General features: G+C 47.3%; 2 protein-coding genes and 1 long non-coding RNA gene across 4 annotated transcripts; 1 reads left to right on the top strand and 2 right to left on the bottom strand.

The window, feature by feature from the left end:
* The first annotated feature begins 10,900 nt into the window (after positions 1-10,900).
* LOC123123302 (uncharacterized) lies at positions 10,901-11,755 on the top strand. Its single transcript, XR_006460583.1, has 3 exons — positions 10,901-11,233; positions 11,336-11,421; positions 11,609-11,755. It is a non-coding gene; the product is annotated as an uncharacterized lncRNA (long non-coding RNA).
* A 4,564-nt stretch (positions 11,756-16,319) lies between these two features.
* LOC123123301 (uncharacterized) lies at positions 16,320-19,750 on the bottom strand. 2 transcript variants are annotated; one of them, XM_044543777.1, is made up of 3 exons: positions 18,571-19,750; positions 18,394-18,448; positions 16,320-16,801 (listed from the first exon to the last, which is right to left on the bottom strand). In XM_044543777.1, exons 1-2 carry the CDS (start codon positions 19,652-19,654, stop codon positions 18,414-18,416), a joined length of 1,119 nt encoding a protein of 372 aa, XP_044399712.1. In that variant the 5' UTR covers positions 19,655-19,750; the 3' UTR covers positions 16,320-16,801; positions 18,394-18,413. The 2 variants fall into 2 exon arrangements, with proteins under 2 accessions (XP_044399712.1, XP_044399711.1); XM_044543776.1 differs by lacking the exon at positions 16,320-16,801 and having other exon boundaries at positions 18,132-18,448.
* Positions 19,751-22,259: 2,509 nt separating this feature from the next.
* Positions 22,260-23,917, bottom strand: LOC123125817 (uncharacterized). Its single transcript, XM_044546265.1, has 2 exons — positions 22,776-23,917; positions 22,260-22,666 (listed from the first exon to the last, which is right to left on the bottom strand). Exons 1-2 carry the CDS (start codon positions 23,755-23,757, stop codon positions 22,632-22,634), a joined length of 1,017 nt encoding a protein of 338 aa, XP_044402200.1. The 5' UTR covers positions 23,758-23,917; the 3' UTR covers positions 22,260-22,631.
* Positions 23,918-26,022: the final 2,105 nt, after the last annotated feature.

The raw sequence follows: 26,022 nt of genomic DNA, 5'->3' as shown, positions 1-26,022 counted from the left end.
CGTAACCCTCTCAACTTTCTTGCACATGCTATGTGGATGAAATGATGATACCATGCCAACTTTCAACCTTTTCAGAGTTCATTTGAAATGCTTTTCAATTTTAGGGTCTTATAGCTCAAAATAATTAGTAAATGCATGAAAAATAACAGGCCAAAAATTAAAAATTATGCCACCTACTGGGCCACCACGGCCTGAATACGATTAGAAACCCATCCATGGGCCAGGATTCAGGCCCGCAGAAGGCCCAGTAGGCCCACAGGCATGTACAGAGAGGTTAGGCTCGTAAGCCTGCTTTAGAGAGGAGCTCGACAGCTCAGGCGCACCGCACCTTATAAACAGGTGCGGCTCTCTCTTAGCTAGCGAGCTGGGACTAAACTCACCACCACGCCATTGTGCAAGGCCATTGGTCCCGGTTGGTGGCACGAACCGGGACCAATTCCACCCTTTGGTCCCTGTTGGTGCCACGAACCGGTACTAATGAGGCTGTGGCCCCACGAGCACCTTTAGTACCTGTTCGTGGCACGAACCGGTACTAGAGTTTCTTACTAGCTAAGCCGTTTTTTAGTCCCACCTCACTAGCTGAGAGGCACTAGGAGCGGTTTATAAGCCCTGAGTGCAGAGACGATGAAGAAGAGGCGCAATGCTCACGTTGCTTAGCTTCAAGCCTTGAGGAATAAGGTAGACTGCATCGAGCTATGTGCAGTGCAGTCTACACTATTTCGAAAGGCTTGAAGATAATCAACGCGCATTGCGCCTCTTTTTTATTTTTAATCATTAAAAGCAAAAAGAATTTTCATAAAGAACTTTTTTTGATAGAAACTTTAATAGCAGAAAGAATTATCATAAAGTAAAATAAATAAGTAATTAGAAACAAAATAAAATAAAATAAATAAGTTTTTTGTTGTAAGTAGAAACAAAACAAAATAAATATAGCAAAAAAAGAAAACAAAAAAACTAAATACAGCAAAAAGAATTTTCATAAAGAACTAATGGCACTAATAGAAAGTTTATATTTTTTCTAAAACTAATGGCACTAACAGACAGTTTATAATTTTGCTGACCTAAAAGCAAAAAGAATTAAAAAATAAAGCAAAAAACAAAAGAAAATAAATAATGCAAAAAACAGAACCAAAAAGCTGGAATTTTTTTTTTAAAACTGCCACCTAATGGGCCACCACGGCCTGAATACGACTAGAAACCCAACCTGGGCCAGGATTCAGGCCCGCAGAAGGCCCAATAGGCCCACCGACAGCACAGTGTGACATTAGGCCCGTAAGCCTGCATTTGAGAGGAGCTCGAGAAGGCAGCCGCAGTGGGGCTTATAAACCACTCCGAGCCCCTCTCAACTAGCGAGGTGGGACTAAACTTTTGGCCGCGGGCAGCGCAAGGCCTTTGGTCACGGTTGGTGCCACCAACCGGGACCAATGCCCCCCTTTAGTCCCAGTTGGTGCCACCAACCGGGACCAAATCCACCAAGCGAGGGGGGATAACTTCAACACGAGGGGGGGTCGATATACCCCCTCCTCGATAACATTATTTTCCCGTGTATGTATGTCGTCGTTGTCGATATAAAACCCCCTCCCGATAACTTCAACACGTGGGGGGGGGGGTCGATATACCCCCTCCCCGATAACATTATTTTCCCGTGTATGTATGTCGACGTTGTCGATATATATAACTCCCTCCCAGATAACTTCGACATGATGGACGGTCGATATGTATACCCCCTCTCGACCGTGATAACTTATACCACGGGAGCACCCCCCCGGCCCTCTCGCTCGACCCAAACTCTCGAGGACACCCAAACCCTAGAAAAAAATGATGTCGGTCTCCTACCCCTCCCGCCGCGCCCCTACCCTTGAAGCGTTGCCTAGGCCACCCCAAACCCGGAATAAGCTAGGTCTACGTTTGCACTAATATATCCACCTGCTGTCATGTTTGTGTAATAATTGCCATGTTGTAATATTTGCAGAAACAATGGAGCACGGACGAGATGAGCAAGTAGAAGAGGTGTTGGGGGACATAATCTTAGCCGGAGGTGATATCTTGTCGTATCTTAACGACAATGATGGTCTGGAAGAACAGGGTGAAGAAGCAGGCTACGGTGATCAAAGAGTGGAGGAGGAAAGACATGACGGTGACCCAATGCTGGTGCAAGAAGGAGCCCGTGGTGACGGCTCCGGTGACCGAACAGAGTCCGGCCAGGTAAATATATTAGTTAAGCCTGTGCTGACTAGCTAATTGATGCATTCATTGTTTTGTTATGTACACATATTAATTAACACTCGTCTTTCTTCTTTTTTCTAGCCCTCCGGATCGAGCACAACTGCGGTAAAGAGACGAGGCCCGAAGAGAAAGTTGCGCTCGGATGAAAGGTTTGAGATCACAGCAATCGCGCGCGACGGCCAACCGATTGAACCCCTCCGGACAAAGGATGCTTTTGCTACTCAGTGTGGGGTTCTAGTTAGGGACAAGATCCCGATCAGCATCCACCAATGGTATAAGCCTAAGAAGGAAGACCCTGAGGTGTCTTATGTCAATGATATGCAGAAAGATGATCTTTGGACTGAGCTGAAGGCAAATTTCACCCTACCGCCAGAGGAGGATCCGGAGAAGCCAGTTATAGAGCAATTAATCAAGTCTCATGCTCTTAAGAAGATGGCAGACCTATTCAGGAGGTGGAAGAATGAGCTGAAAACGTTTGTCGACAAAAAAGAGACACCAGAATTCATCGGCCAGTATGAGAAGATCAGAGATCACTGGCCCGCATTTGTGGCCCACAAGACATCGGAAAAGAGTAAGAAGATGTCAGCGACAAACAAGAAGAATGCTGCGAAGAAGAAGCTTCACCATCGCACGGGGTCAGGTGGCTACCTCAAAGCCCGGCCTAAGTGGGCCAAGTCTGAGAGGGATCTGCTTGATAAAGGGATCGAACCAGAGACAATGAACTGGCCAGACCGTTGCCGGACTTGGTTCTTCGGGGCTGGCGGAACCTTGGACCCTGTATCAGGGAGGTGTCGTTGGACGGACGAGCAACTTGCAATACCCGTCAAGAAGCTTAAGCACTATATCGATGCAGCGCAGCAAGGGACGTTCGTTCCAGACAGAGAGAACAACGAGCTCACAATGGCCCTCGGGAATCCTGAGCACCCTGGACAGACACGAGGCACGCCAGGCTCCGTTCCATGGAAGGCTGGTTTTCCGGACGCGGGCGGTTACAAAACCCAGGAGAGGAGGAAAAAGTGGAGCAGATCCAAATTCAGAAGCTGCACGAAAGGGTTCAAGCGCTAGAGGAACGAGACGGCAATCGAGATGCCGAAACTGCCCCCCAAGCTACACCGCCATCTCGGCGGAGAAGCAGCGTGGCTTCCACCGAGCTGCCTCAGCTGGAGCATGCGGCTCCTGCTAGCTACCCCGTGGATGCTATCACGGAGTCTCAACATTGCCACCTTATGGCGGAATGGCAGAACTTGAAAGTCAAGGTGGCTGTTGGCTCTGTTTTACCTACTGAACCTGGCGCAACCTACCACTGCCGGCCGATTCCAGAAGGATATGCTAGGGTGATGGTGGATGAAATAACGGAGGGATTTGAGGACCTCCAGCTTGACCACCCTACCAGTGAAGGGGAGACTCGGCTCGGTTTAGCTCTGAAGACTCCATGCCTATGGCGGAAGGAGCTCATCAAGCTTCCGAACTGGACGACTCCGGCGAGTAAGGGCACTCCGCCTCCTCCTCCGCCTCCTCCTCCGGCGAGTGATCAGGGCACTCAGCCTCCTTCTCCGGCGCGTGGCGGCACTCCGCCTCCTTCTCCGCCAGCGCCGGCGCGCCAGAGCAGCCAGCGTCCTCCTTCTCCGCCTCGTCAGCAAGGGCGGAAGAGACCCGCCGCCGCTGCGGCTGCTCCGGCATCGTAGTCCTTCTCCTCCACCTCGTAAGAAAGGAAAGAAGACAGCCGCAGCCGCTCCGTCTGCTCTGCCGGCGTCTAGCAGTACAGCTGCCAGAGGCGGGAGGCAATACAGATTCAGTCCTTCTCTGAAGACTCCAGAGAAGTTACCATATGAGAGGACCGAGGAGGAGAACGCGAAGATCGTGCGAGCCGAAGTGAAGAACTTCTTTGAAGGGGTGAAAGCAAAGAAACATCCACCTCCGGAGGAGAAGGTAGATCCGGTGAAAGCAAAGCGCACTCTGGCTGCCCTGACAAAACCACCAAAGTCTCCGCCGAGAGGCAACTATGAGCGCGTTCTTGCAAAGACATATGCCGAAGCGGAGCGGTCGGGAAGTACTGTCAGTGATAAAAGGATGAAAGAACGACGAGCTGGGAAAAAAATTGCCCAGCTCGGCGAACAAAAGAACCAATCGTGCCCCCGCTCAAGGTGTCAAAAGACATCGTCGCTAATGATCCGAGTATGGTGCCCGGTTATAGCAATCTTGGAGATTACCTGCCCGACAATGTACATTATGAAATCATGGAGGTGGACGAACACAAATACCATTACGGGAAGCCTCTCGTCAAAGATGTCAGATCTCTAAGCACGATGATGCGAAGATGTGACGCCCCCGATTTGACCGTACACTAATCATGCACGCAAATGTGTACGATCACGATCAGGGACTCACGGGAAGATATCACAACACAACTCTAAAACATAAATAAGTCATACAAGCATTATAATACAAGCCAGGGGCCTCGAGGGCTCGAATACAAGTGCTCGATCATAGACGAGTCAGCGGAAGCAACAATATCTGAGTACAGACATAAGTTAAACAAGTTCGCCTTAAGAAGGCTAGCACAAAAGTAGCAACGATCGAAAAGGCAAGGCCTCCTGCCTGGGACCTCCTAACTACTCCTGGTCGTCGTCAGCGGCCTGCACGTAGTAGTAGGCACCTCCAGTGTCGTAGGTGTCGTCGTCGACGGTGGCGTCTGGCTCCTGAACTCCGACATCTGATTGCGACAATCCGGTATAGAAAGGGGAAAAGAGGGAGAAAAGCAACCGTGAGTACTCATCCAAAGTACTCGCAAGCAAGGAGCTACACTACATATGCATGGGTATATGTGTAAAGAGGCATATCAGTGGACTGAACTGCAGAATGCCGGAATAAGAGGGGGATAGCTAGTCCTGTCGAAGACTACGCTTCTGGACATCTCCATCTTGCAGCATGTAGAAGAGAGTAGATTGAAGTCCTCCAAGTAGCATCGCATAGCATAATCCTACCCGGTAATCCCCTCCTCGTCGCCCTGTTAGAGAGCGATCACCGGGTTGTATCTGGCACTTGGAAGGGTTTATTTTATTCAGTATCCAGTTCTAGTTGTCATAAGCTCAAGGTACAACTCCGGGTCGTCCTTTTACCGGGGGACACGGCTATTCGAATAGATAAACTTCCCTGCAGGGGTGCACCACATAACCCAACACGCTCGATCCCATTTGGCCGGACACACTTTTCTGGGTCATGCCCGGCCTCGTAAGATCAACACGTCGCAGCCCCACCTAGGCTCAACAGAGAGGTCAGCACGCCGGTCTAAACCTATGCGCGCAGGGGTCTGGGCCCATCGCCCTATGCACACCTGCACGTTGCGAACGCGGCCGCGAGCAGACCTAGCAACCCACACGATCACGGCGGTTACGTCAAAGCGGTCCAACACGGCGCGCGCCACTCAGTCGCTGACGTCAAAAGAGCTTCGGCTGATACGACGACGTCGGGATACCCATAACTACTCCCACGTAGATGGTTAGTGCGTATAGACCAAATGGCCAGACTCAGATCAAATACCAAGATCTCGTTAAGCGTGTTAAGTATCCGCGAACGCCGACCAGGGCCAGGCCCACCTCTCACCTAGGCGGTCTCAACCTGCCCTGTCGCTCCGCCACAAAGATCCACTTGCGGGTACTCCCACGAGCCGACCCGACTTTAGTCATCACATGTGTCATGTATATAGTATATAAGTATATGCCCGTGATCACCGCCCAGGTGATCACGGCCCGATAGTATAGCACAGCAGACGGACAAGAATGTAGGGCCACTGATGGAAATCTAGCATCCTATACTAAGCATGTAGGATTGCAGGTAAAGGTAGTAACAATAGTAGCAAGGATAGGCTATGCATCAGAATAGGATATCGAAAAGCAGTAACATGCTACACTACTCTAATGCAAGCAGTAGAGATTAGAGTAGGCGATATCTGGTGATCAAAGGGGGGGCTTGCCTGGTTGCTCTGGCAAGTAGGAGGGGTCGTCGACTCCGTAGTCGAACTGGGCAGCAGCAGTGTCGGTCTCGTAGTCTACCGGAGAGAAGAGGGGGAAGAAACAGTAAATACAAGGCAAACATAAGCATGACGATGCGTGACATGACAATGAGCGGTGCTAGGGGTGCCCTAACGCGACAGTAGGTGGTACCGGTGAAGGGGGGGGCATCCGGGAGGTATGCCCGATGTTCCGCGTTTTCGGACAGACGGATCGGAGGGGGAAAGTTGCTAGTTCGATAGGTTAGGGAGGTGCGGTGGATGAACGGACTGCGTAGTCGGATTCGTCTCGTCGTTCTGAGCAACTTTCATATAGAAAACATTTTCATCCGAGTTACGGTTTAAAAGATATGAATTTTCAAAGTTTATTTGAATTTCTGGAATTATTTATATTAAGACAAATGAATTATGACGTCAGCATGAGGCAATGCTGACGTCAGCAAGTCAACAGGTCGGCTGACCAGTCAAACCAGACAGGTGGGTCCAGTGGGACCCACATGTCAGCCTCTGTTAGTCTAATACTTAATTAAACTAATCTAACAGTATAATTAGAGGGATGGGCCCCACATGTCAGTGAGTGTTTAGCTAAACTAATTATTTTTATTTATAAAACATTTTCTTTTTCTTTTCTTTTTAATTTTTGCGGCGGGGCCCGCATGTCAGTGACTGGGCCTGCCCAGTCAGCAGTTGACTGGGTCAACCCAGTCAACTGGGCCCGTGGGGGCCACTGGCAGTGACCCAGGGGTGGCCCCAGGTGTGCCACGTCGGCGGCCGGCGCCGGAGTATCGCCGGCGACCAAAACGCACGGCGGTGCGCGCGGGAGGGGCGCGGGTTTCACCCACTGTGGGTTTGCGGGGGTGAGTTGGGCTGGGCCGGGGTCGGGGCGCGGGTGGCGGCCCAGTTTGGGCCGGGGTTCGGTCCAGACGGGCCACGGGTCCAATGGGGGGAGGGCTTTTCCTTTTATTTGTTTATTTCCTTTTTTGTTTTATTTCATTTAAAAGTATTTAGACATTTTATAAAAATGTGATTTCTCCACCATAATTACCAGTGTATTATTTAGAACCCACTGAACATTTTTGTTTGAATTTTTGAAAAACTTTCATTTTCCACTTTTAAATTTAATTGAAGTTTGAACTAGGAATTTGACAAGGGTGTGGTTCAAATGTGATCTAGCCCTGTTTAGCAATATGATTAGCTTAATCACAGGGGGGTTACTATAGCATGATTCTCAGAGTGTTACAGAAGACTACATGATTGGTACATGAAAACTTGCAGAGAGTCTGATGGGATGAGTACTTTGACGCTGAGAGTTAAACCGAAGCATGACCTCGTTGGAATTGAACTGCTGAATGTTCTATTTGAGGATTTGTTCCAGTTTTACAATCAAAAGGCCCTCGATAAAACAACGATCACTTGCTACTATCTGTAAGTAGTACTACTTCTGTCATTAAGTCTCTCTATATAGGTCAGCTCTTTCATTGCATGTATTTATACTTATCCTCACTATATTATGCAGATTGAAGATCGCCGAATTGAAGAAAAGACAAATCGGTGATATTGGGTTCATTAACACAAATCTCATAGATGCATATACGGTTGAAAAACATCCCAAAGAAGCCGAGGCCAACTTGCTACAATCGTTGGTATTAAATCAAAACAAAGATATAATACTCTTTCCTTACAACTTCAAGTGAGTGTTACTGTCTTGTGCATATTCGGTTTCCCTTATTAGTCCAGGTTATGGTAATGTAATTGATGACTTATGCATGCATGCGCAGCTTCCACTATATTCTCCTAGAGATTAAGCTTGAGCCGGGAGTAGTAACCGTCTTAGACTCGAGACGAAAAGATCCCCAGGACTATGCGAACATGACTCAAATGCTCCAGAAGTAAGTTAAATCGATCATTATCCACCATATCAGCAACTTTGTTCATTTCCTGATATCAAGTAATTGTTTTCTTTGTCTGGCAGGGTTTGGAGAAAATTCACCTCAAAAGCCCCGGGACTGCCGAAGAAGCTGCAATTTAATCACCCGAAAGTAAGTACTATAGTAGCATGTTCCGCGCATCTCCTAGTGATTCAAGCGGTAGTTTCATCAATACCATTTAGCATGCTTGCTTATCAGTTTGATTGACCTCTATTCTTGTAAAGTGGTTGTGGCAGGAACCCGGGAATAATTACTGTGGATACTACGTTTGCGAGTCCATCCGCTACCATACCTGTGAGCGGGGCTACACTGAAGAACAATATGAAGTGCGTAAGCAATAATATTCACAATTTTATTTTATTACCATCATTTGTGTTGAGTTTCATTTATTCATATATATATGTATTGACCCCCTTCTTCAAATTAGATGTTTCGGAAGCGGGATGAACTCCTAGCAGAAGATCGTATGCGAGGAATTCAAGAGGAATTGGCGGCATTCTTCCTTGACCACATGATCGCTGAAAACGGAGAATACTATGTGGACCCTATGTTCCTACAATATAATTAGGAGATTGTATTGTAAGAGATAATTATTGTATATATGTAGCCGGTAGTGTCGGATAGATATACGAGAACTTGTTGTTCGACCAATATCTCGGAGAAGGAGAGGTGGTCGATATCACTTCTCTCTGTATGCATATGTTCATGACGATCTTCTGTTTCCTTCATTTGATTACTAGCTAGCGTGTCTACTCCTCTCCATACGTATATAGTATGTAGCGTCGACCAAGCACGGAGATAAGAGAGGACACTTCTCTCTATTAATTAGCTAGCTAACACAATATATGAAACACCTAAATTAACCCCCCAAAACCCCTAAACCACCCCCTTTCAAAAAAAACAAAAACCTCAGCTCCTGCCAGGTGCTGACGCGTGGATGCCTATTGGTCCCGGTTGGTGGCACCAACCGGGACCAAAGGCCCTCCTGCCTGGGCTCCCCGCACCGGCCACGTGGACGGCCTTTAGTCCCGGTTCGTGTAAGAACCGGGACTAAAGGGCTAGGGCATTAGTAACGACCCTTTAGTCCCGGTTCCAGAACCGGGACTAAAGGCCCTTATGAACCGGGGTAAAAGCCCCTTTTCCTACTAGTGGTAGCAAATCGATGCACATCTAGTCAGATCATCTGGATGTGATTGAATCGTTGGTTATATTGTAGAATCAGTCATGTCGACATAACCAAGAGAGAAAAATGGCGGGTATGGATAAGCAAGACAGTTTCATTAGAAGGTAAGGAAACAATAATAAAAGACAAGCTAGATGCAGCAGAACGTCCATATTTCTGCAAGTTTTGGTTCAGATGCCTTTCATTTTCTGCATGTTCATCCTAATCCTATGTATGGGTGAAATAAGTGGATGCAAGCAATCATACGACAGTTAATTTCATTTCATCCTTTGCTACTCTCTCTCTCTCTCTCTCTCTCTCTCTCGGACCACGGATGGAGTTAGTAACCGGCATGTAAGCAATGAATCTTCACTTAATTAACTAGGAGCAGCAAATTAAGCAGCCCATGAGATGGATTGGTGGGTGTACTGTCGTTGGTTCCATGGAAGTGGGCAAAGAACTCGTGCGAGGAAATATATGTCGTTGTACTCAAGAATGTTCTTTATTAGCATTATTTTCATAACTCTCTTTTTCTTTAGTACATCTAAATGTTGCATTAGACATTTTCTTTCTTCACTACTTTAGCCTGTGGCTTACTTTTTGGACCTCATTGACATGCTAACTAGGTGCACTGCTGCGTCGAGCAGGGAATGATGGAGTCAATGATGGGACTAGAAGATGATGCTAACAATTTTTCCATGGTATTTCTTTGTTATATTACTCATGTTCATCTGTGTGTGTCACTTGACTTAAGCTCAAACAACATTGCTAGGTCCAAACGAGATTCGACATACATGATGAAGATTGTTACAGCAAAATATTCTACTTAACGAGGCGAACATGTTTTCATAATGTGATTTTCTTCTTGTTTGCTGAGCAAGTAGCGTCCAAGAAGGTTCAACATCAGCATATTGTTCTACTTAACGAGGCGAACATGACAGGGGTATATATATACTAGAACATCAAGGTGCGCGTTGCCGCACCCGCCCATCTTAGTGATAATATGACCATTTATGAAAGAAATAGAAGTATAATTTTTAATTCAGATTTGAATTGAGCGCCTCAATTTTTAGCATAAACTACAGTATATTTGAATACCAAAATTTGGGTACACGCATATATAGAAGGGGCCAGATCAAATAATCATCAAATATCTTTGAACAAGAAATTCCACATGAGATTTTACAAATCTTTCGCAAACCCGCAAAATAGAAGACAGATTAAGGAAAACATTTAAAAGATCGACGGTGAGTGAAAATTATGCAGTTGTAGCGTCAAGTACACCAATGACCTAGAATACTGGATTTTACATTTAAACTCAAGTATAATTCTAAGTGAAACTGCACATATAGATTTGCTTCCCACTACGGTACTGGGCATAATATTGAACTTAAAATGTGCATTGGTTGCCACACAAGTGTATGAAATCGGGCACATGTCAAGAGCTTAATTTAACATTACATATTCCAAACAAAATAAATTTAATCTTTTTTAGGGAAAGAAGAAATGATATTGAATAAGCACCTTACTCATCTTGACAGTAGCATCATATTATCCGTTGTTTGGAGCATTGTAAATTAGTTTCTTCCATCAAGCAGATGAAATCATTATATATGTACAACAAAAGTTAGCATAAGAAAAATATTCGCACTGAGGGTTGCATATTACCGTGCAAGACTTGGCTTGTGTTTTATGTACGGATGCCATGAAGTTGTATTTTACATATCATCGTTTATCTTCTCAAATGCTACTGCTGCTTCATTTTCTGAAGAGAACTTGAAGATTTTTTTTTTTGGTTTTCCTAATCACGTGATGGCATAGTACTTCTGTTGTACGACCGCTCGTGAAGGCGGAGTGCGTGCGGCTGGAGGGGATTGCTGTGGAGGTGACCTTTTTTTACATAGGGAGGTACGTATGGGAGGTTTTTTTTGAGAAAAACGTATGGGAGGTGAGCCGTACGGTGGGCTAGAATTAAGGCCTAGCTAACTACCTATTAGCCCAATTGATCAGAGAGCACCCAGCTCATCCTCCGGAGCAGTGGCCCGGGCACGTTGGGCCAACGACGATGCGCGGGGAAACTGGTTAAAACGACCATGGTACATGCGGCGGGACGATCAATTAATCTGATGCGTTCATACGTGAGATCCCACGGTTGACAACGTCAAATCACTGTGGATGGCTGTAGCTAGCTCCGTTTTACTGTATTGTAATTGCTCCTCATAGATTAAAACATGTTGAGTATGTTTGCAAACCTTTGACTTTTACTTGTTTATTATTTTCCAGCACAGCCCACCCATGGGAGCGGACACTTTTACTTTGCGTTAAATAATGGATGAAAGATGTGTTCGTTAATGTGATATATGGACCTAGTTCAAGTACACCATGCTGAATTTGTTGGCGCAATATATGTGTATCTACTAATCTTCTATACATTGCTTTGTAACGGTTGGACTGCAACTCTAGCTGTGTGCATGTAGATTAATGTGTTTTGTCATGATTGTCGTTCACAAAGCATTCAAACCTTCGTACTATGAGCTATGAAATGTTGAGATGGTTGTTGATGTGTTGCCTTCTAAGTTGAGAAATGTGGTTAATACACCCGATGTTCTGGTCTTTGCATATTTGGTACAGGATTTATGAATCCAAATCTTGATTCATGGACTTACTAATTCTTTATTTTCTTAGAATTAGCTTTACCTTCATTATGTAAAAAATATATGTATGTTTTCCATCTTGGAAAATTCATGATTCACTATGTACCATAGAGTTGTTGTCGTATTTATGCGTGTTGGATGAATGCAGCAACGTGAGACAACAAGCTACAGAAGTACATGATGTCTCTGTTCATTCTGTTCCAAAACTGGGGTGGCACAGCTTCTGAAGATAGTGCATACTACGTTGGTCATCCTATACATATATGGGGTGCTTTCTGCAAATTTGACATGATTAGTCCTCCGCATTCCATCCTGTACCTAGATTTTCAATCTAACAGTTGGGCAGCACTCGGTGCAGCCGGAGTACTCTATGATCAGGAGTACAGGATATGTTGTGTGGCGCAGAGCACTGCCGCACTGATGATAAACTGGGGGCTACGGGGCGAGGGCACGGGGCGCTGGTGGCTCGTCAGAGGGTCCAAGACGGCGAGGTCAAAGGCCTCCGTGGTCGAGTTGGTGGTGGCGAAAAGGGCGCGGCCATGGCGGCAGTCCATGAGAACCCAGTCGGGATGGTCAGGCTGGGCAGGGAGGGGGGCGGAGGTGGGGACGAAGTGGTCGTGCTCGTCGAAGACTCCCTAGACGGAAGCAATTCGGTGGAACTCGCGGTAGCGGCGGTGAAAGCCCGCATCGGTGAGGATGCGGCGCCATGGCTTGCAGACGACCGATGCGCGGAAGAGGGAGGCGAGGTCGTCCAGTGGAAGGCGGAAAAGGACCTCCTCAACGAGATCCGGCGGAAGGCGGAGGAAGACGTCCTCTACAAGCTCGGCCATCAGCGGCGGCGGCGGCGGAGGCTAGGGTTTGGGCAGGGGAAGAGTGTGGAGTAGCGAGTGTGTGACAGTGGGAGTGCGGCTTGGGTGGGGTTAGGCTGCCTCTCGCAACGATACGAGGGCCAAACGGTCGACGTTTTTCATGTGTTTTCCAAAAATAAACCACCGCGCCTCTCCTCTTGGTACTTCTTTGAAAACATATTATTGTGCGTCACACAACATATAATACGATATACTCCCTCTGTTCGGAATTACTTGTCACGAAAATGGATATATCTAAAACTAAAATACATCTAGATACATCCATTTCTGCGACAAGTAATTCCGAACGGAGGGAGTAGTAATAGACTGTAAAATCAGTTCAACGACGGTTTTCTGCATGCAACTTTTTTAGAAACCAAATGTTATGACTTGTTGCGAACCAATCTCCAGCCCATCATGATTCAAGTTCTAAACTTGACATTGATGCTCGCATTATTTCTGAACTTATTTCAGCCTTCCGGCAATGTTTGTTCAGTGGGACGAGACATTCCTGTCGATTGCGAGACGCCTGTGGCGGTCAGTCAGCCTAAACTTTGGGCTGGTCCAACCCTGAAAGTTAGATGCGTCGTGTAGAAACCGCCATATCGAAGCATCCCGTCCACACTCACGCATCCTACATGCGCACGACTCTCTCTTCCCCACATCCGCATCCCAAAATCGGGAGACGACCGGCCTTCAAAGCTCGCCGAATCACCGCCCTCACTCCCCGGGTTGCATTAAACCTCCTCCCTCCCCCCGGACCATGGTTCCAGTAGCCCCCGTGACCACGCTTGGAGCACGGCCGTCGCAACTCGCCACGGTGATGTCACGGCTCTAAAAAAAACTTCAGTTGTCGCAGCTTTAGAATCACTGGTTCTAGCAGAAAAAAAGATGCTGGTTCAAGCAAAAATTCTTGCTGGGCGCATCAAAATATGTTCGCCGACCCCGGCAAGAAAAAATGCATCGCTGGAAAACGTTGGCTCTAGCAAAAATATATGATGGTTCCAGCATAAAAGATGGCTGGTTGAAGCAAGAATTCTCGCTGGCCGCATAAAGAATTGCTCGCCAATCCCAACAAAAGAAAATGATTCCATACTCGCATCCATGGAAAACGCTGGTTCCAGCAAAAAATATTGATGGTTCCAGCAAAAACCTTGGCTGGTCGAAAAAAAACTGCTAGAGGTCGCGGCTGTTGGTTCCAGCAAAAAGCTGGCCGGTTCTAGCATCCTTGGCGCATCACCGCACTTCGCCCTGCCCCGTCGCAGCTCTTTGAACGCTCGGTTGCACCATGCCGCGGCACGGTTCTAGCTTCCACCGAGCCCGTTTGCAGCACGTCTCGCTGCGGTTCACGTCTTCTTTGGTGACCAGTCGCCACTCGTAGCACGGCCTTGTCACGGCGTGCAGCACGACGCCGGAGGACATGGGCGCGTGGACGGTGCACGGCCAAACCATCGCCCCCGGCGAGCGGTTGTCCGTCATGGCCAGTTGCAGCACGTGGGCCAAGCCCCATCTTCAACGCCAGCGGCCTCGCCTGCCGACAACGGGTGGCCGGGGAGGTCGGCACGGGCCATTGCCGGTGAGTGCTGCTGGTTTTTGGGGTGGTGCGACAGAACAACAGAGGTGAGGAAGCAAGATGGGGAGGGAAAAGGCAAAAGATAAATGGCTAAGGAAAGTCTGCACGAGATGATAAGGATTCAGTGGGTGGCCTATTAGCGATTACTAATGAGTGCGCGGCGCCATGCATGGTCGGCCGAGTCTAAACGTTTCTCTTCTATAAAATACCTTCCCCTAACCCTTGTTTTTTTGTGCGTGTGATGGTAGAATTTTTCTTATCTTTTGTATCTAAATAGCTAGCTCCCACTTTGATTTAAATTGTGTAACATCCTAAGTTATGCATGTACACATAAGTTATACTCCCACCGGTCGAAAATACTTGTCATCAAAATGGATAAAAAGAGATGTATCTCGAACTAAAATATGTCTAGATACATCCCCTTTTATCCATTTTGATGACAAGTATTTCTGAACGGAGGGAGTAGTTTTGAATTAATATATCCATGCAGACCATGCCACCTCATCAAGCATTGTATGTCTTTTTTCCGCGGAGAATCACATCATGTGAGTCACAAGTTAATTTCTTTGCATTAATTGTTGTATGGTCATGGACGGTATATGTGTTGGAAGCTTGAAGAAAAAGATATAATGCATGCTTTACATTTGCGTTAAAGATGACGTCAACGTCATGTTGAGTTCAACATAAATGGTTTTCTCTTTTTATACATCATTTTTGCCGCATAGTTGGTAGGTTTATTGTTTCTAAAATGCAAACCAAGAGCTCTCTTACATTTGTTTTTAACATTAGTTTTAGTTGCCTATAAACACCTATTTGTGCATTATTTCAACACGGCTCCCACCCGCAACGTGCAGGGCATCATCTAGTATCAATAAAACATTGTCTCCTATTCTCCATTCTATGTGAACAATTTTTCTTGGCAACATGGAATTTTCTTCATAACAAAAATACTTCTTCATTCGAGGGTAACATCTTTGCCTACATTGTAATGAAAAAGAGGCTAATGTAAGGCAGATCGTAGTATAGACGCACCTTGGTAAAAACCGATCCATCAGCAGGTTGACTCCTCCCCAAGAAAACTCTAGGGTTTCCCCGCCTCCCGCCGGCGCCGCCGCCGGTCCGCCTCGTCTCCAATGGCCTTAGAGTCATGGCGGCATGGTGGATCTCGGCCCTTGTCGGCAAGAGGGCTCTGTTTTCAGTTGTTTCTTCACGTTTTGTTAGGTTTTGTGTCCTGCTCAGGAAGACGAGACGGCGGCGGCTCCCTGAAGATGGAATAAGGTACTCCCCGGCTAGCCCCCGTCTCGATGGTGTGTCTAGCATCATCGGTGGGCGTGTGGAGGTGTGTCTCCGGCGGATCTATCCTTGATGGATTTGCTCGGATCAGGTCGTAGTTCGTCTACGTTCATGTGTTTTCAGGTTGGATCCTTCCGATCTACGTTACTCTTTATCGGCGGCGGTTGCTGTTCTGTTGCGCTGGTCCTATGGGGCCTTAGCACGACAACTTCCTGACTGTCTACTACAACAAGTTTTGCCCGGCTCCGCGAAGGAGGGGCAATGATGGCGGCGCGTTTTCGGCTCGCTTCAGTGCGTGTAGTCGTCGCTAGATGGTCTACGGATCTGGATGTAATTTTTATTATTTATGGTGTTCGTTGTACTGCCATGATTGAAGATGAATAGCTTGGAAGTTTTCTCGAAAACAAAAGCAACTGAGGAAAACATTTTCGCACAGCCGTGGTCTGTCCTATGTCGGGTCGAACCAATCCGCCTTTGCCACGTACCAATCTGAAGGAAAATGCCCGATGAGAACATTGACAGCGGAACAAAGTTTCTTCAACCATTACGCATCCAATGCATCTCATACTCTTCAAAACAGCTTGAGCTGCCAACCTTCCATAGTGAGGAATTTTTTCTCATGGAAAGTTAAGTTCTGTTCAGGGAGATATCAGGTTATAGTCATCTCTGTGCATTTTCTCAGGGAAGACATTTACAACACAAGGACGTCTGAGTGCACAAGATCTGGCCTGCCAGCTTCTTGCATGTCAAAACTCAAAAGGAATGTTTTTCCTTTGTGACATAGTAAAAGCTAATGGTTTACTGCAATTTTACATAAAAGCTTATCCTAAAACAAGTGCGTGCTCTTCTGTTTCAGTGAAGCGAAGAAAAGGTGACACAGCGTAGTTCTTCAGTCTCCACGTTTACGCGCGAACAGGTCCAAGCAGTCTTCATGGGAGCTGCCCAGTCCCCGATATTTCAAGGATGTTCTGATCACAAATTCACAGTGAGCTCAGCCCTAGATGATATGCTGCTTTCGCTCCCCTTTTTACTCCTTTTCATATCATCTGGTTTGACCTCAAAGGATCTTGATATGATGCCAAAATAAGTTTGATTTCAATCATTTCTCCTGCAATGTCAAGAAATAGAGCTGAGGGAAACATCTCACTGTGCAATGTAATGAAAAACTGATCAGAGGGGAATATTGTTGGTCTAATCTTCAGCCCTATTAATTTGTTTTTGGTCTGATCAAGCATGCCATTAACACTAACTACTGCATCAAGATTAGGAAACAATTCAAGAATATATTACTGCCCAAAGTGACTTGTTCTGTACATTGTTGAGCTACCCAACTTAAAATAGAATAACTCAAGGCATCACAAAGATAGCAAGAATAGATATCAAGGTCAGAAAACAACTCAAAGGGATATATTACTGACCGAAGTGACTTGTTGTCTACTTGGTTGAACTATGCAAATTAAAATAACCTTTGCTGTTACAAACAAACTTAAAATAAAGCAATTCAAGGCTTAACAAGATAGCAACAATAGCACGCCTAAGTCAATTATCAGCAAGGATGAACTTGATCTGGAATCATCAGCGAGGATGAGTTTGGGCTTTGCAGGCACTTCTTCGTTCTGGACACATGTAGCTTGTTCAATTCATTTTGCTCAGTAGCTGATTCAGCTGTTGAAGTCTTATACTAGCAAGAGGCTCTTTGCTAATTGCCTATACATGTGTCATTTTTTTTAAACCAAGGAACTAACAGGTTTCCCCGCAAAAGAAAAAAGGAACTAACAGGTTGCTGATCACTTGTATGCCGGCTGTTCTTATATATATTAGATGTTATGGGTCAGTCATTTTGTCCATTCAAATCATCTTCCTGCCATGCTGGTGTTATCATATTTCTGAAGATCACAAAATGACTGAAAAGGTCTTTTTCCAATTGAAGCACAGAAGCAACATGTTAAACATTGTTCCATCTATAACCCAATGCAAAGACACGCGGTAATCTCACAGATTCAAAGCCACGCCGTAATCTCACATCAATCGTTACTACCACCTCCCCCTTGCTCCAGAAGCCCTTGCTCCAACAACTTAAGCTGCTTCCATTCCTGGAGTCTTCGCACGACATCAGGTTCACGGAAAGTTCAATGGCTGCAATGCCACATGACAATGCGGTGGTAAAAATCAAACAGCAACGATGGGTTTGGGCTTAGATTAGGCGTCATTCCTTCATTCTCTACCAATGTAGTTGATTCAGCTGCTGATGCTAATCCAGTGCTAGAGGCTCATTGCTAAATATCTTTGTATGTATGGGATTTCTATTGTCTGTGTCCTAGGAACTGACACAGACAATGTATGCCGTGCTCGGCAGGGTTACGGACACGAGTGCTTAGACATCAAATGAAGTCGAGTCACCTTTCCTGAAGAAGAGAGACACAGATATGTAAAGAATGGAAAAAAAATCTTGAAGACCTGGTGTTTTTCCTGATCAAGCTAGAGCCTGCTTAGAAATTAAGTGTGCAAGCAGTAACTTGTTAAATAAAGTTCCTCCAAACTGCAAGTACAGAAGGCAGAAGCAATAACCTGTTAAACAAAGTTCCATGAACTAAGACCAACACCAACAGCAACCTTACAGATCCAAAGCCACACTTTGTGCCATCTAACCATATCTAACATCACTATTACCAACTCGTTGATCCAGCAACTCGAGCTTACCAAGCACTTGAAACACCAACTCATTGCCCTTCGCCCGTAGAAGCTGCTTCCATTGCTGCAGAAATGCAATAATTTAGGAAATACACCATCATGTCATGTGTACAAAGGAGTGCCAAGTGCCATATTTTGACTGCATGTTGCAAAGTATCACAGACAGAATGTAACAAAGGAGTGTACCTGGGATGTAGAAGCTCATGAAGGGAAAGAATTGTCTGCCAGGATCAGACACCTTGCTGGCTCGCCCTGTCTTGAGATCGACCATGTAGGAACCAACACTTGTGGTAACAAAAATGACATGTGTGCCCTCCGCGAAGCCACTCACCCGTGGACACGGAAACTCATAAATCGCACCTCCAAATGTTGGGATATATTCAGTTGTTTCGAAACTTCTGATGGAGAGGTCGACATCAGGGAGTAGCATCTTCAGATCAATCACCCTGAGTGGTGTCCATCCCATGGCTCCCTCGGGTCCGGCCTCCCTCGACCATAGTGTTAGATTTGTAACATCCACCACAGCAGCGAATCCCAGCCCACCGTCCTCCGCCGTCATGAGAATCCCATAACGATCGATCGGCTTCTCGAACGATGAAAGGCGGAGCGTACCAAGTTGGCACTCCATGATGCGACCACCGTTAAAGTAGAGAGCGTCGCCCAAAAGGACGCTAGACGCACCAAAGTCATTGGTAAATTTGACATTGGGGTGATGAACAGAGGTGAGGTTGCTCCACACGCGAGTCTCGGATGAGTAGAGCCAGCCCAATGAGACTTTTTTCTTCTTGGTCACGACGAAGGCCACAAGGAAATGGCCGTCTTGGCAACTGTGGTGGTCGCAGCCTTGTGCGGCGCAGAGCACCGCCGCACTGCACTTGGTCCAGTCGTCATGGGGCCAGGGCACGCGGCGCTGGTGGCCCGTCACAGGGTCCAACACGATGAGGTCAAGGGTGCTCTCGTCGTTGGCGATGTGGGCGAAGAGGGCGCGGCCGTGGCGGCAGTCCATGGCAAACCAGTCGGGGAGGCCGGAATGGGCGGGGCGGAGGGCGGAGGTGGGGACGAAGCGGACGCGCTGATGGAAGAGTCCCAGGATGGGAGGTGTTCCGTGGAACTCGCGGTAGCGGCGACGAAAACGCCGGCCGGCGAGGATGCGGCGCCAGGGCTTGCAGACGGCGGAGGCGCGGAAGAGGCGGGCGGGCTCGTCCGGCGGGATGCGGAGGAGCACCTCCTCGATGAGCTCGTCCAGCAGCACCGGCGGCGGCGGCGGCATGGTGCGGCGGCGGCCGCGAGGGTTTCGGGTGGGGAAAAGTGGAGAGCCGGTCGAGTGTGTGTGTGCGCGCGTGCTTGCTGACTAGCAGAGTGGACTGCCGGCGTACATGGTCCGGTTCAGCCAGCTTGAGTTGCCTCATCAAGTTTATTAGAAAAAGAGAGGAAAAAAGAAACAACGTTTCACTCCCCGTCCATCTGCCCGGGCGCAAGTTTGCGCCGGAAATAGAAAATGTCGGACGCCAAACGGACACAATTTAAAGATGGGGTCATGCGCTGGCCGTGGCGTCTGTCGGTTTAAGCCAAAACGGATACACCCGAACCGGATGGGGTCGTGCATTGGAGTTGCCCTTAGTCCAGACCATGCGGCATATTTTGTGGTAGTGCGCTAGGAAAAACATATTCATAGTAGTGGAAGCATTTTTTTTCGTATGCCACACACATTTCCCTCATGAGATGGAAACGCTATTTTTGATTTAATTGAAATATTTGTTCATGTGGAACATTTTCTCTGATCTACAAAATGTTAACTCCATGCTATGTAAATAACTTTTCCATGCGATGGATTCTTTTCGCTTTGTATAACATAAATACTTTTACGAATATCCAATTCTTAGCCCGGGCACATCTGCACCCGGTCAAGAAATAATTCATAAAAAATTCAAAAACATTCAAAAATACCAAATTTTTGGTGCATGGTAGATAATTTGGTGCGTGAGGTGCGCTCTCAATTTCAGAGCATTTGGACGTTTGAGTAGCTCTCAGCAAAAAAGACAAATTGGGTCAGAACAGTATATGAACGGTACACTATTTAACAGGCCCCAAATTCGTCTTTTTTGCCGAGAGCTACTCAGATGTCCAAATGATTTGAAATTTGGACCGGACATCACGCACCAAATTATCTACCATGCCAAAAATAATTAGAATTTTTTGAATTTTTCTGGTATTTGTTTTGATTTCTTTATTTAGCGCGGGTGCAGATGCTCCTAGGAGCCAAAACGCCTCACTCCTTTAGAAGTATATAAAGGAAACATCTCCTCGTGGTGCAATGTAATAAAAAAAATCATCAGCGGGAAATATGTTGGTCTAGTCTTCAGCCCTATTAATTTCTTTTTGGTGTATAACCAAGCATGCCATTAACACTAACTCTTGTATCAAGATCAGGAAACAATTCAAAAGAATATATTACTGACCAAAATTAGTAGGGTTCTACTTAGTTAAACTAACCAACTTAAAATAAAGACTGTTGTTACAAAAAAAACTTAAAATAAAACTAACCAACTCAAGGCTTCACAAGGTAGCAGCAATAGCAGACCCAAGTTAGTTAATGTATAGATCGACATATCCACACTGTCTGTGAAAAACTACCACTAAAACTAGGACAATATGAAAAGATACAAATCACAGATCTCAGAAACATAATATATCAACATGCACAAATATCAGGATTTTGCAGGTTTACGAGATAAAGGTTTAGTATTACAAGTCTGCTTAAGATGGGCCATAAAGGAGTATGGCTGGACAACAAATTATGATGCGTTTATAGTACACGTTAACTTGTTAGCACCCTCCCCGCCCACAAAACATAATGTGTGCGCACAAACCTAAGATTTTGACCAACGCTAGAAACACCCATGTTTTGTCTTGCAAATGTGCACAATGCTACTCCTTCATTTGGTCGTATGCCTTCGAGATTATGTTGGCCTGCTTAACAAAATGCATATACAGTATATGCCGTGCTCGACATGGTTAGACATGGCTGCTTAGAACTCTAATGAAGTCGGGTCACCTTTCTGGAAGAAGAGAGACACAAAGATGTCAAGAATGGAAACAAAATTCTTGAAGACCTGGTATTTTTCCTGATCAAGCTAGCGCGTGCTTAGAAATTAAGTGCGAAAGCAGTAACTTCTTAAACGAAATTCCTCCGAATTGCAAGTACGAAAGCAACAACATCTTAAACAAAGTTCCATAAACCAAGACTAACACCAGCAGCAACCTTACAGATTCACAGCCACACTCTGTGCCATGTATCCATGCATGTCTAACATCACTACTACCACCTCGCTGGCCCTGCACTCGCCAAGCACTTGAAACACCAGCTCATTGCCCCTGGCTTGTAGAATCTGCTTCCATTGCTGCAGACATGCAATAATTCTGTAAATATATCATCATGCCAACAAAGGAGTTCCAAGTGCCATATTTCGACTTCATATTGCAAAGTGTCACTGACAGATTGGAACAAAGGAGTGTACCTGGGATGTAGAAGCTCATGAAGGGAAAGAATTGTCTGACAGGACCAGACACCTTGCTGGCTCGCCCTGTCTTGAGATCGGCCAAGTATGAACCAACACTTGTGGTTACAAAGATTACTTGGGTGCCCTTAGTGAAGCCACTTAACTATAAAGGCATTAATAGTCAATTCAGGTTTTGTGCATTATGAAGTTGGTTAGCGGTATGATGCTCGGTTCGATTGTTTCCGCTGTCCTTATGACCTAACAGGTGTGAAGAAGGGTGGAGAATTGTGTTTACAAATACTGAGGCATGCCAAATACTGAATAAGGATACTCAAGATCTAGCCTGGGTTCTTAGAAAAGAAGATCTGGCCTGGCTACAGGTAGCCTGCAGCTTCTTGCATGTCAAAAGGAATGTTTTCCCTTTGGCAACACTGGTAGTTCACTGCCATTGTAGATAAAAACTTATCCTAAACCAAGGTGTTGTAGATGTATGTGTCAAACATTTCAAATCATCTTCACGTCATGCTGGTATTGCCATATTTCTGAATATCACAAAAGGGCTGAAAAATTCTTTACAAATTGCAAACACAAAAGCAACAATGTTTAACACAATGCAAAGACACGCAGTAATCTCACAGATTCAAAGCGACACTTGTGCCATAACTAACATCATTATTACCACCTCCCACTTGATCCAGAAGCCCTTGCTCCTGCAACTTGAGCTTGAAAGACACTTGAATAACAAACTCATCGCCCCTGGCCCGGAGAAGCCGCACCCATTGCTGCAGAAGTGCGGGAATTTTGAAAATATTACCATAATGCGTGTGTTTACTTGCTAAGTTGTGTATTTTCAGTCCATGTTGCTAAATGCCACTAACATGTTGCTAATACCTGGGATGTAGAAGCTCGTGTAGGGAAATGATTCTGTGCCATGACGGGTTACCTTCCTCGCTCGCCCTGACCTGAGGTCCACCATGTAGGAATCAACACTTGTGCACACAAAAATGACTTGGGTGCCCTCCGCGAAGCCACTAATCTCCAGTCCACCGGGCGGCAACCTCCTATATTTTGTTGGGATCGCGAGGGCATCAAATTCAAAACGTGTTGGGATTGAGAGGGCACCATCAGGAACTAGCTTCTTAAGATCAATTACCCTGAGCTTTGTCCATCCCATGGCACCCTCCAATCCGGCCTCCCTTGACCACAGGGTTAGATTTGTGACATCCACCAGTGCAGCAAATCCCAGCCCCCCGTCTTCCACGGTCACGAGAGTGCCATTGCCAACGATGGGCTTCTCGAACATTGACAAGCATAGTGTGCCCAGTTGGCACTCGATGTCACCATGGATGTTGAAGTAGAGTGTATCTCCCACAAGTACGCTAGGCGCGGCCATGGTAGAGGTAGTATAATTGACATCAGGGTGATGAACAGAGGCGAGCTCCGTCCAGAGGTTAGTCTCCGATGAGTAGAGCCGGCCCAACGTGACTCCCTGGAGCGCATCGCGGCACACGACGGCCACAAGGAAATGCCCATCTTGGCAGCCGTGGTGGTCGCAGCCTTGTGTGGCGCAGAGCACCGCCGCACTGTAGCAGGCCAGACGGTTGAAAGGCGAGGGCACGCGGCGATGGTGGCCCGTCACGGGGTCCAAGACGACGAGGTCATTGGTCTTCCCGAACTCGGTGAAGAGGGCGCGGCCGTGGCGGCAGTCCATGGCATACCATTCAGGATGGCAGGTCTGGGCAGGGAAATGGGCGGGGATGGCGACGATGCGGGCGCCGACCTTTTCCAAGATTCCCAGGACGGGAGGTGTTGGATGGAACTCGCGGTAGCGGCGGCGAAAGCCCGGGTTGGCGAGGATGCGGCGCCATGGCATGCAGACGGCGGAGGCGCGGACGAGCCAGGCGGAAGGCGGAAGAAGACCTCCTCGAGGAGCTCTTCCATCAGCACCGCCGGCGGCGGCGGTATGGTGCGGCCGCGGGCGAGGGTTTCGGGTGGAGAACAGTTGAGATCGGAGAGAGAGCGAGTACGGAGGAGGTGACTGACTGGTTCGGCTCAGCCTTCTGCTAGTTGGGGCTGGGAAGCAATTATACGAGACAGAGCTTTTAACAAAAATTTCTTGTGAAAATGATTTTTTTGGAGGCTAAACGAAGAGATCGATTTGTATAGCACGGCGTCCCATCGTGATCGTGGGGGTGCTTGGGCGGTCGGGGCTGTGGCACTGGTTTTCACGACCAACGGCCTGCGATCATGACCCTCGCCTTGGCTCCCGGTAGGCACCTTCCAACGTGTTACTCCGGCCCGGCGCTCGAAGGAATTGAACGATTTCTATCCACACATAGAAATGATGTCATGGCTCGGAATGGGAGTGAATAGCATAAAACTACCATAATTCGTGTTAGGGTTTCAAAAAACTACCGCAAATTTGTTTGTGACTGATAACTACCAGAATCGACGTCGGCTGTTTCAAAAAACCCAAATCGCCGAGTGGTTTGCATTTGATCGCGATTATGATAGGCTGGGCCCGCACCTAAACAAACCACCTGTTTGACCGTTTGTTTGACCGTTAACTGACATGTGGGGCCCACATGTTAGTGTCTCTTACACTATGTAAGTTTTACAAAATAGTCCATGTAAGTTTTTTTTAAAAAGCAATCAGGTCCCTATACAATCGGGTCTCTGGGAGAAGCTAGCCGCATTCGCCATGAGGAATGGCGGCGGCGACTCTGCGGCGTCCGTAGCTGGCGGTGGAGCAGCTCGAGGCGCCGGCGGCTCGGCGGTGGCAGGTCGCGGGAAGCAGTGGCCCGCGGTGGAGCAGCTCGATGCGTCGGCGGCCGGGTCGTGGGCAGCAGCGTGGTCGGCGATGGAGAAGCTCGACGGGCCGGTCAATGGCGGCGCCGGCTCGAGGTGGTGGCGGTGTGGCCGGCCTCAGCGGGGAGACGGGGCTCGTCGGGCCCTTGCACCTCCTTCATGGCGGCAGTGTGGCCGGCCTCGGCGGGGAGACGGGGCTCGTCGGGCCCTTGCACCTCCTTCATGGCGGCAGTGTGGCCGACCTCGGCGCCAGCTCGAGGTGGTGGTCGATGGCGGCGTCGGGACGAGGTGGTGGCGCCGCCCTCGGCGCGGAGGCGGGGCTCCTCCAGGTGGATGACGGGCTCGGTCCAGGTGGAGTCCTTGTCAGCCACGCCTGCTGCTCCTTGCCAGCTGCGGCGATGTTCCTTGCCGGCTGCGCCTGCTGCTATTCTTTGCCGGTCGCCGTTGTTGCTGCTCCTTACCGACTGGCGCGCGCGCACACACACAGAGAGAGAAGGGAGAGAAGGAGGAAGAGATAACTTATATGTGGGCCCCACGTGTCAGTTAACGGTCAAACGAACGGTCAAACATACGGTTCGTTTAGGTGCGGGCCCGATCTGTCATAAACCAGTTTAATTTCTTAGCCACGGGTGTTTTGGGTTTTTTGAAACAGCCGACGCCGACTCCGGTAGTTATTAGTCACAAACAAATTTATGGTAGTTTTTTGAAACCCTAAAGCGAATTGGGGTGGTTTTATGCTATTCACTCCTCGGAATGGTGAAGCCAGAAAACAGAGAAAATAAAATCAGTTCAAAGAGCCTTGATTACATGGATACATGTGGACTGTCGAAGATCAGAACAAGCACACAAGACACACCAGACGCACGCACGCACACACACCACTACACACACTCGCTATGTTGATACCAAGATCTACAGTCTATATAGACACGACACGTCTCAGAAATTTCTGAAGTCATCCGACCCCGTGAACGGATACATCATCACCTCTATGACGCATAGATGTGCGAGGTACTCTCTCCGTTCCAAATTACTCGTCGCAGAAATGAATGTATCTAGAACTAAAATACATCTAGATACATCCATACCTGTGACAAATAATTCGGAACGAAGGGAGTACCTTACAAGGGAAACAATTACCCAAGGTGAAAGACCCATATCAATCACAGGGATCGATCTTGGGCGGATTGGGTGGCCACTGCCACAACCAGCCATCGAGCCACGGGCTCGTCCTCGTCTGACCGAATATTTTAGAGGAACGGTTATATACTAAAACAAGGATTTGCTCCTCACTTTGCAGCGAAGCCAAAGAAGAGGTGATGCACTTTGA

Source organism: Triticum aestivum, chromosome 5D (assembly GCF_018294505.1).
Source record: "Triticum aestivum cultivar Chinese Spring chromosome 5D, IWGSC CS RefSeq v2.1, whole genome shotgun sequence".
Taxonomy (NCBI): domain Eukaryota; kingdom Viridiplantae; phylum Streptophyta; class Magnoliopsida; order Poales; family Poaceae; genus Triticum; species Triticum aestivum.
The sequence above is the reverse complement of the archived record's forward strand: the minus strand, read 5'-3'. Positions and strand labels throughout refer to the sequence as shown.

What these genes read in the sequence shown, in the direction of transcription:
- LOC123125817 (XM_044546265.1), bottom strand. Translation starts at nt 23,757, where the DNA reads ATGCCATGGCGCCGCATCCTCGCCAACCCGGGCTTTCGCCGCCGCTAC. An exon ending in CACGAGCTTCTACATCCCAG is followed by an intron (nt 22,667 to 22,775) that starts GTATTAGCAACA and finishes GCACTTCTGCAG; the next exon opens with CAATGGGTGCGGCTTCTCCG.
- LOC123123301 (XM_044543777.1), bottom strand. Translation starts at nt 19,654, where the DNA reads ATGCCGCCGCCGCCGCCGGTGCTGCTGGACGAGCTCATCGAGGAGGTG. An exon ending in CATGAGCTTCTACATCCCAG is followed by an intron (nt 18,449 to 18,570) that starts GTACACTCCTTT and finishes GCATTTCTGCAG; the next exon opens with CAATGGAAGCAGCTTCTACG.